The 11,023-nt window shown below is 36.9% G+C and overlaps 1 protein-coding gene across 3 annotated transcripts; it reads right to left on the bottom strand.

Moving 5' to 3' along the window:
* Nucleotides 1-125: 125 nt before the first annotated feature.
* On the bottom strand, nt 126-6,128 carry baf (barrier to autointegration factor). 3 transcript variants are annotated; one of them, XM_019048664.2, is made up of 3 exons: nt 5,972-6,128; nt 3,992-4,125; nt 126-2,053 (listed from the first exon to the last, which is right to left on the bottom strand). In XM_019048664.2, exons 2-3 carry the CDS (start codon nt 4,115-4,117, stop codon nt 1,907-1,909), a joined length of 273 nt encoding a protein of 90 aa, XP_018904209.1. In that variant the 5' UTR covers nt 4,118-4,125; nt 5,972-6,128; the 3' UTR covers nt 126-1,906. The 3 variants fall into 3 exon arrangements, with proteins under 3 accessions (XP_018904209.1, XP_018904210.1, XP_072160369.1); XM_019048665.2 differs by having other exon boundaries at nt 5,977-6,115; XM_072304268.1 differs by lacking the exon at nt 5,972-6,128 and adding an exon at nt 5,488-5,511.
* Nucleotides 6,129-11,023: the final 4,895 nt, after the last annotated feature.

Raw genomic sequence — 11,023 nt, 5'->3', positions numbered from 1 at the left:
CCTTTGTTCAAATATATTGACTGCTTTTTTAGAGTAAAATCTTTTAAAATATCTGATTAAAAATTAAGGCAAGGAGGCTGCCCCAGCAATCTGGATGCAGTTTTCAGAGAAAAAGAAGATTTAAGTGCTTCCTGAAAACAGTTTATTAGCTTCCAGGAGAAACAAGTACAAAAAATAGTAACATCTTTTGTTAAAAATAACGTAAAAAAGCTTACTTCTACATTAGTTTCTTGTGCTTACTTCCTCATCAATCCTAACATCTTCACTTTAAAACACACAAACTCTCAAGTTGTGAGGAATGGCATGTACAAGATACTTTACCTCTTAATGAAATTTTGATCAAACATTAAAAAAACACTTTATTAAAAGAGATAATGCATAGAATGCTCAAAACATGTACCAAACAAAAAGTAATAAGAGCAAACATTTAGTCGGAACGAATAAAATTTGAAAAATGACTATCAAGAGACAACTCATGCTTGAAAGAGACCTTCAGTTTGACAAATGAACTACAGAAGTTTCCCATCACCTTTACTTTTACTTTTCTTCGGATTACCTTTCTTTTTGTAGAAGTATATAGTGATGTCCCAGAAAAAATAACGATTTCATACATGGTCTCTTTTTACAAAGTATTTTCAAAGTTATGAGCGTAAGATAGAATTGTTTCAAATTTGTTGATGGGCTCCAAATACTGAGACTAAAATTATAACCCGTAACTTTAGTAGGAAAGCTATATGATATCATGTTACAATCTTTACTTAAATAATCAAAAGGTCACATTTATCGGAGAGACAATGATTCTGCTTTAAAAGGCATTTTTTGAAATATCTGTGAGACTCTAGTTGAATACAGCAATGGTCTTTAGAAATCAATTTAATTTAGATGATCCATGCGGACAAAACATCACAGTACTGGCATAGTAAGGAGCGCGGAAACAAAAAAGGCCCATGAAAACCCCAACTGACTTTGTGTTCATCTAATTAGGTGTCATCTATTATTTCACTTACAACTGAGACTAGATCTGTAATTTGCAAAGGGGAATGATTTCAAAAGTCAAAATATAATTATATCCGACAAGATCAAAATGAAGGAAAATTCTATTTCAAGTTCTGTGCCTGGATAAAATATAAATAAGACAGTCATTGTCTTTAAACAATTGATCAGATACTGAGCATAACAGACGAACTATTGGATGAAAATCAGCAACAGAGCACTGAGTTGAATGGACCTGGAAAACCTAATGCTGGATGAGAAATTCAAACTCATAAATTTTCTCTTTCCGTTTTAATGATTTCTAAAGCGCTTGCCTCCAATAGAAGAACTCTTGAAATAAATTTCCGAAGTACAGCCCTATCTGAAATCTACTCCGAAGACGAAAAACTTTAAGCAAATTATAATGGGCCATGATCCCACCAAGGTGACTCCGGTTCCCACTATAATAGAATCAGGACGTGCAAAACCACTAACATCCATTTTTCCAGTCTTAAGTGTTTTTGAGTTCATAATACTTTTCGGAGTTGTATGCAACCATGAAAGTAGCGTTAAACTCGTCTTAGGGTTTCCTTAATCCCAAAACGACGTCCTTTCATCACTTTTATGGTTGTATCAACTCTTTGAAAGTATTGAGAACTCAAAAAACTTGAGACTGGAGAAAATGGACATACGCGATTTTCGCATGTCCCGATTCAATTGCGATGCTTGAGATGAACAGTGATCACCTTGGGACTGTATGAACAGAGAATCATGATGGATTAAGTGTTATGGGTTCACTCCGGATAAGGTATGATCAGGGTAGTTACTGCTATTTACATTGGAACTGAAGGCATTATGAGGCTGGAAGAGAGGGAGTGTTGAAAAATGTAACAGGTAAATAAATAAAATTTTGAAAGCAGAGGGAACCGACCGATTACAGGAATTCATCACACCAATCTGCAAGACACTGGTGGCAGTCGCTGGACTGTTTAACGTTGGCTCCACAGACATCCTTCATCCAGTCTTGAAATAAATCTTTGTTCTTCTTCAAAACTAGGAACTGACCAAGGACAACGTATGCCTGTGACAGAAGAATATGCACACGATTAGAGGTAATATGTACATTATCAGGGTGTCGAGTTTTTTTCATTTTGGGAAATCCTATTTTTGACTGCTAAATCCTGATCTCGTAATTTTTTCAAATCCTGATTTTTTGCGGAGAAAAATTAAAATTTTGGCAAAATCGTATACGAAAGCAGTCCGATCGGACAGCCAACTTTTCTCAAATCCTGATTGACCCCAAATCCTGATAGAATCGGGAAAATCAGGAAAATCCTGATGCTAGATACCCTGACTATGGCAGCCCGAGAACATAGAAATAAAATAGGACAAGAAAAGGCAGGGACAAGGCTGAAAAACACAATAATGTACAAAACATGGGACGTTTTGACGATCATTATCAACCGTCCGAAAAGAAAAACCTAAAAAATAAAAAAAAAAACAGAAGCTAATAAACAAAGCTGCTATGGCTAGGGACCAGTGATATTGTTTTTTAGCTTTTATTTTTTAAGATTTTTTAGTTTTTCTTTTAGTTTTTTTCTTTTACAATGGTTGATAATGACCAGGAGACCGGTCGAAATGTTCCTTGTTTTGTAAAGTAAATTATTGTGTTTTTCAGCATTGTCCCCACCTTTTCCTGTCCCATTATATTTCATGATTAGAAGCAGAGGGTGTATGTTGACAAAAAACAAAACTGAAGGACTTTCAACAAGTTTTCTGAGAGCTTTGAACTAAAAATACAAAGTCAGCTGAGGACTTTTTCAGGTTATCATCAAAACTTTCGAGAACATAGAAAGAAATCTATTAGACGAGACTGAGAGAGTCAGTGATGGTGTTTAAAAAAGGTCCATGTTCCTGCCTTACAATTTACGACAGTGAGCTCTATAAAAATCAAAACAACAGTTTTCTGCAGGGGCAAAAACAATTCTCCTAAACAAGGTACTTACAGATTACTACATATCAGTACAGTTTTGAAGGTCATTTACTCATTTTCTTTTTTAATTTTGGATTATAACTTTCGTTCCAGTTGAGAATGGGCATGTAATTGGCCTAAAACGTTTTGGTTGTGTTCATTTACTCTGTTTTTAGCCTTGTAAACCCATTTTTGTATATTTCTAGTATTTCATTGTTGGTGAATTACTTTGCCTTGAAAAGAGCTTTATTCTTCGGGATTTATTTTCAAATTGGGGGTAAAAAACGAAGCTTCTTTTCTTTCAACATTTTTACGAATATAATTTCCATGAGGACTTCAATTTACTACAAAAAATGATAAGACATCATGAATATGGACATGGATAGAAAATCTTGAACATGAAAAGTGTGTTTAAACTCGGAAGAAAGTGTTTCTGAGGATGTTCAAGCAAATAGGTGGTCTGCCACAATCAAAACATTAATTTTCAGACAAAGCGGGTGCAAAGTTCTTCCAGCATTCTATGCTGCATAATTTTACCTTTATGAAGAGGTTTTTTGTCAATTTGACGCTAGGTAAGCATAAATAATAGCAGAAAATCAAACAAGATAAAACACTGCAAAAAATGACCTGCGGAAAAATTTGGTCTGTTCAAATGGAGAATTTGCAGGTGTCTGACATTAGATGAATTTCGTGTTTAAGTGGAAACTACTGAGTCGACCAAACGCGAGGATACCCTTGGTTCATGAATTGAACAATTATTGAAGAGGATATGACAAAATGATCTAATCTGCTAAAGTATATGTGTTTAAATGGGAAATGCTGCCAGATGATGTCACTGGGCGGTACAATTTCTCACTTTTAAATTGATTTTTATGCTTTTTCCCATATCAGAAAAAAATTATGAATAATACTGTGAAATCAGCTCTTTAAGCACTTTCAGATGAAGCAATAAAATGTGTGCATGCAAATTCTCCATTCGTATGAAAATTTAGCCTTGGTATTTCAATAGAAATAATACTAGTGACAGGAGGGTTTACTGATTAGTACCTTGTCGAATCCTTGACTTTCTAATTTTTTTCCAAGAACTTCACCTACTCCGGCTAGATCCGTGACAGGTTTTTGACCCATAGGCTCGGTAACAAAGTTACGATGTTTCTGTGATGTGCTCGACATGTTGAGACCTGGAAAAAAAAGCAAAGATACAGTGCTTGATTTGATTAGGAAAGACACAAAAATTCATGGTCAAAAAATGAGGTAGGGGCAAGGGGGCGAGAAGTGCTGAGGAAGTAGGGGATAGTCCTTGCCGTGACTAGAAGTCTCGGTTCTATATTATAGCATGAGTACTGTGAGAAATCTCATAATCCTATCAATTGAGTTCATCCGTTCAATCCAACTTTTCATCAACATTTCAAAGAAAGAATCAATGGTCAGCATGAGCTTGGAACCCATGTTATGCCGGAGTCACACGCTGAATTTGGCAGCTGGGTGTGGAAGTCAACAGTCATCGTTCAACGGCTGAAATTTCGCAGATTCGAGTTATTGTCATCCAGATTTGCAACAAATCTGATCGAATAGTTCAGACAAATCCGACAATATCCGATGGTCGCTGAGCCTCGGTGCTGAATTTTGCACCGTGTAAAATTCAGGCATCTGGCCAATGACCTCCACATTCAAGCCACATTCAGCGTATGATTCCAGCTTTAGAAAAGTTGATAGTTGTTTATTTCCTGTTTGCAAGCGACTGTGTTGCTGCTGTCCAGAAGACATTGAGGATTGAACGCAGCCAGTGATGTCTATGTGCATAGATACATAAATCGATCTACTGTGCGTGACTGTCAAAAATGAACCAACTTGTGTCGCCCAAGTACTACCAGACTAGGTCTACCATACCATCTATACTGCTGTGCTAGGGAAGAACGCCATATGAACATTCAAGAGTTGCCAAATTTCTCCGGATAAAACATATGTTTTTGAGGAAAGTTATGCATATTATTCCTTGACATTTTCAAACATTTTGGATTAGATTAGGAACAAAATTGGCTAAGTAAGAAATTTGAAGAAAAAAATCTGACAGTTTCCTTGAAAATTCATATTTTATTGATGAAAAGACAACGTATGACGGCTCATACAGCGTTTTTCCTTAGCACGGCAGCATCGGAAAATTGTACAATCAAGCTTCAACCATCAAGATATATTTAGAGGTGCTTCGTCATGGTTTGTTTACATTATCATCACACATGGTTCATGAAAAACACGACCATTTGAGGCATAAATTCATCAGTTGAGTAATACTGATTTTCAGTAAATCAGCGATTGTCTTGCATCTCGATCTGGAGTGATCGCAGTTTTACCGATTAACTCTTGGAGAATTCGCTTTTTAAGTCCAAGCTCTGTCACAACATAACCTCAAATGTACTAGAACAATTGTCCCGCTCATTGCAAGAACCACTAGTAAAGATAAGGGCAGGCTCCAATAAGATTTATACTAGATTCTAACTCCATGCTGGCACAAAAGCTTCTGGAAGAGCTCAAGTGGAAATTACCTTCCTTATGGCATACAAACGTAGAAATAATGATGACATGGATGAACTTGATACGCAATCCAAGGCCACATGCGATCTTACAGCGCAATTTGTCAGCTCCAGCAGGAGTAGCAATTACACTGTTCTAACTTCCGATTAAATCAAAAGATTAACATCTAATCAATGATCAGAATTAAGTATTAATTTTGTATTAAATTTGTGACATATGAGCAGTGCGGTTAGATCGATATCAGCACAGCTTTCGTCCTGCAACGAAGAACCTAAACTCGAATTGGACCTGTGGTTCGATGAGTAAACTGCATGTAGCGCATCCTAAATTAAAATATTATAATATTTTGACAAAGAAATGAATCAACGGAGAATGTAGTGAGCGCAAGATGATGAAATATGAATGACAGGAGAGATGACTCATGCCTGGCTGAATTTCAGTTTCTCGAAAGAGAGCGGGAGACATCGAAGCATATTAATTAGTAGATGCAATTACCTTACAATAATGAGTTAATATGGCGAAAATATCCAAACTTATAACGTGGGCGTTGGAATTATATTAATTTAAAAACGCAGTTTGCACTCAGAACTTCAGAAGTCGGAAGTGAAATCAGTTGTCAACAAAACAAAACAAGACCTCACGGATGGCGCGAAAACAGTGTGACAACTTGAGCAGGCATGGTTCGTTGACCGGGTATAAAAGTCTCTTTCTTGGGTGCTGTTTTCCTTCTATAACAAACTATAAAAAAATTATTTTTGCTTTAAAGTAACTATTTTTATGTTTATATTAATATTTTAGGGCAGATTACTCATTACATCGATAATAATGAGACAAACTTTAAGTGTAACGTTTTGGATTTTTGGTTTGCTAATTGAAAAACACTGAAAAATCCGTCCAATCATACTGGCGCGTCTTTTGAAATTAAAAATTAAGAAACTTAAGAGTTCTCTTCAATTCTTACTTCTGCAATTTCGTATGATACTGTGCAATACCTCTGGTGTGAAATAGTTGCTTCAAACGCCGCGGTACGCTGCGGCGCGACGGGCGGGCAGCCAGCGTTAAACGCGCATTGGCGCCTTCAAACCTAACAGGGATACTTCACGCATTGCGCAATGCGTGAAGTATCCCTGTTAGGTTTGTAGGCGCCAGTACGCCGCCGCTCCGCTTTGTGTTAGGCTCTAATATATAATCTCGTGGAGTCAGCGTTTTACAACTCATATGACTTTGAAATGTTTGCACACTCTGTATGGATTATTCTCATTTTAATTGATGAAAAAAAATATGTAGAAAAGGAAAATATAATGTGCGTTTTGTAAATATTAAGGTGATTCCGTACAAACTTAAGAATTTACAAAGCACACGAATTTCTACACAATTTCCAATAGCCTTTTATAGCTGATGGCGAAAAAGCAACAGACAGGCGATAAAGTGTAAAGCCCGGCGATAGGAACTATAGCCCGGCTGTATAATTTTTTAATCGCTTCGTGTATCCCGGCCGTATGATTTTTTCCACTTTCTACAGCCAGCAATATGATTTTCTATCGCCTTCTTCAGTCGGCTATAAGAACTCCTATGGTATTTTGAAACGCAGCTCCTATCGCCAATTTTTACCAGGGATGGACCGCGTTTAGACCGCGAACCAAGCCACATCAGCTAATGCCAAATCTATCGGGCAATATGATTTTTTAGAAGAAAACATTTGTGCGGATTCCTTTGAAAATTTAAAGAAATTTGCGTTGTGCTGTGCAGAAAATTCACTAAAAGTTGCACATAAATCCGAACAACCATTTTCACGTAAAAAAGTGAATCTGCACAACCATTTTCATGTGAAAAAGTAAAAATTTGGCAATAGCCGATGTAGCTTGGTTCCTTTCTACTTAACGCGGTCCAAATACGGCGCTAAAGTCGTCGCCCCTCTGACACCGAAAAAAATTATATGCTGTTTTAGCATCTCGGATGTCAAAAATGTGTCTATTGATCCCAAGATGCTACATTTACTGCCCCCGCAGTTGACTGTACATCCTGTGAATGCAAATTCAATTGCGTGGGCAATCAAGGCAGCATCTCGGTCTGTCTTTTCGTCTGGTATCACCAGACACATTTTTTGACATCCCAGGTGCTAAAACAGCATACCATTTTTTTCAGTGAACATAAGGGCGTACTCAATTTCCATATGAATCCTATTTTACATATGGATCCATGCTTTCTGGGGCTCATGTGGATATCGAGATACGCCGTTACGTCAAAGAGTGACGAAGTGTCGGTGTGTTTATTGGCATCCACACACACACACGAGCTCAGATCCTTCACCCAGCGACCTTCACTATTATTTTTTTATTCCAGAACTTGAACGGTCACTTAAGTGATCATCGCAAACACGACACCCAACATTGACACTGAGCCAAAATGACGCAATCACTCGGCTAACGTGGTCGAGTATCATCTGCCTCACCCTTTGACAATACGTCGCTTCGCGGTGATGTTCGTCCACTCATAATTAGGAATAACTGTTCAGTGTTTTCTTATTTTGTATGTGAAAGTTCGCCTGTGCAGTATATTTCTTTCGACTGATTCTCCTACAAAGCTCAAATGTGATTTCAAGTGTGATTAAATCACGATCATAAAAATAAAGTTAAGTCTGTCTTGTGCCGTCTACAAATCTTGCTTTACAATGAGATGTGTCGAACCGCGATATAGACTGTAATATGCGGCTCTGCCCCGAGAAGAAAAGTGTCGTATGAATATTTGCACTTTACCCAGGTCCTTCTGATAAAATAGGAATATTTTTTGTGGGTAGGTAGGTATGCCTGTGAATCTTTTTGTTTTTGGTTTTTAAATTTCATTTCAATGTCTGCGAATGTCTTCCAATGTGAAAAAAAAATTAGTGTAGAACCTTTTCTTCACCGCTTTTTCACAAATTGTTGATGTTTTTACACTACGGCCGTTCCCGAGCAACCGCTCATCGTCAGGTGTTTAAAAAAGTGGCAAAACTGAATCGGAAGTGAAGGGGGAAAAAGTGAATTGTAGTGTAAAAACATCAAGAATTTTTGAAAAATCTGTAAGAAAAATGTTCTACACTAATTTGATAAATATAACCGATAATGTTAATAAAAGAAGTGATATCGTTCATTGGAGATAAAAAATTCGTGAAGATATATCTGTCGCAAGCAAATAGAGAAATCAGGCATTTTGTCAAATACCTAGGCAGATAGTCATTTTGATGGTCTACAAAATTTTGTGATTTTATGGCGAAGAGCTCACGATTTTTTACTATTTTTGGAAAAGTAACTCATCAAACCTACGAACTCTTTTTGTCTCTTCCTCTTCAATTGCTTCTCATATTTTTAAGTGTTGAAATTCCAAAAAATCTGTATTTTACGACATGCTGAAAATTTCAAGCTCAGTGTCTCTTCAGGAGCTAAAAATTGTTTAAAATACTATTGTGTGTACACATTTTTACTGAGAATTTTTTCTTGCAGGAGCAATAAATTACTTTGTCTGAAATGAGGAAAAGAATCAGAATTTCAATCTAAGTTAGAATATTTGACTATTTGCCCAGGCATTTCACAAAACGCCTGATTTTACAATTTCCCTGCGACATATCCATAACATTTCTGAAAAATAACTATATTTTATCGGGAGAAATCAGGCAACATTCGGATGCTCTCACATCTTTCTTCCTCAGCTTACAACAACATCATGGTGCCACAACTGGACGTATTTTTGCTAAAAGGAACTATGTGCATAGGGCTTGCGTGAGACATAGTTCCTTTTGGCATGAATACGTTCAACTGACAAGCTGTAGAAAGTAGACTGAATTACAAATGATATGAGCTGCAATAAACTGCAATGGACCACTAGATAAGGTACGAATTTCAGCATTCTGATACATGCTTCTTAACCAAAATTTTACGTAAAACACGATGCACACAACGAAAATTACCGAAATTAACTCCTTACGAAGATATTTAATGATTCTTGATGCGTGAATTCAAACCACCCGCTCATTAAAACTCAATGATCTGCGTGATTCACATCGCGCGCTAAACGTTATCATGACAGTCTCTTGCAGTATGAAAATCTGGCAACCTCAATCTTGACGCTTTATCTCAGCTATAGCAAATTGCTTATAGTTTGAACAACACATGGAAGGAAATGAACATTGCTCGATTGAGAGGCTTGCTGAAACCGTTGTAGTGCGCGATTTGACTCACGTAGAGCTTTGAGTTTCTCGTGAGCGGGCAGTTCAAAATCCGCGTAACCAATGTGAGATAAGAAGGTAAATATCTTCGTTAGGAGTTGGTTTCAGTAATTTTCGTTGCGCGAATCGTGTTCTACGTGAAATTCTGATTAAGAAACATGTATCAGAATGCTTGAATTCGTGCCTTGTCTAGTGGTCCATTACACAGTAAAATTACTGTCACAGAATCGGAGCGTTGCAAATGTTGCCTACCTACTATTTGAAGGGGCTCCTGTGATTGAAATATATTGCTAAAAGATTGAAATTAGTTACACAAGTCTTGATGCATTCCAAATTGCTTATCTTCACGGAACTTGTTCTATCACCGGTTTGAAATTGGCATTTTTCGACCAACTGATGTAAAAATACTGCAATTTCGTGGTGGGAGGGGGGGATTGCAATTTCATCTGATTAAATTCGATTTTCATTTCATTTTTTTTTTTTTTTTTTTTTTTTTTTTTTTTTTTTTTTTTTTTTTTGTTACGTTACCCTGTTTGGGATATTTTCTTGTAAATGTATTTGAAGTAAAAATGTATGAGTATCTAAAAAAATACGCCAGGACAGATGTAAGTATTTCTCTCTAAGAGTATGAAGAGTTTGGCAATGATCCTGAATATCTTATCGACAGAGAAAGTACTATACCAAGTATTTCGTTTGCAATGTTTAAAACTCTCCGCTCGCATTTTATTATTTCGGAGGAGAAAAAATCATCATTCATTCTTAATTGAAGATTTCACGGAGTTTTCCTCGCAAAAAAGAGTATAAAATCCTAGAAGTTTTCAAGAATTGGCGATAAGTAGTTTCCCATTGAAAAAATAAAGGATGACAGGAAGTCTGCAGTGTCGCAAACCGAGATATACGTAGTCTGGTAGTTTCACCGTCGATATTATAGAGGTCAACTTTTTAAACTCGAACGAAATATTTCATCGCTCACGTGTGAGTTCTATAGGACTACATTTTGCGATTAGGAACTAAGATTTCTGACTAATTTCAAAAACAGCATATGTGCCATAATTTTCCCTATGCAGTAACGTGCTTTCATGGATGAGCCAGAAATTGGAGTCCCCACTTCCAAAATGTAGTCCGATTCCATTTCTACGGCAGCCTAAAACTTAATAGACAAATCAATAGACAAAGCTGGCAAAGGGGAAATGGAGCGATCCTATCGGTTAAAACGGGCAGTTTTTATAGACAAGGGGAAATAATGGACCAACGATAGGGTCTCTCGTGAGTTGCTTTTACAGTTAGTCTATTACTTACCTCCTATTTCCATGGCAACCACCCGTTTCCACCAATAGGATCACTCC

Source organism: Bemisia tabaci, chromosome 9, assembly GCF_918797505.1.
Source record: "Bemisia tabaci chromosome 9, PGI_BMITA_v3".
NCBI lineage: Eukaryota > Metazoa > Arthropoda > Insecta > Hemiptera > Aleyrodidae > Bemisia > Bemisia tabaci.
Note: the sequence above shows the minus strand (reverse complement) of the source record. Positions and strands in the feature narration are given on the sequence as shown.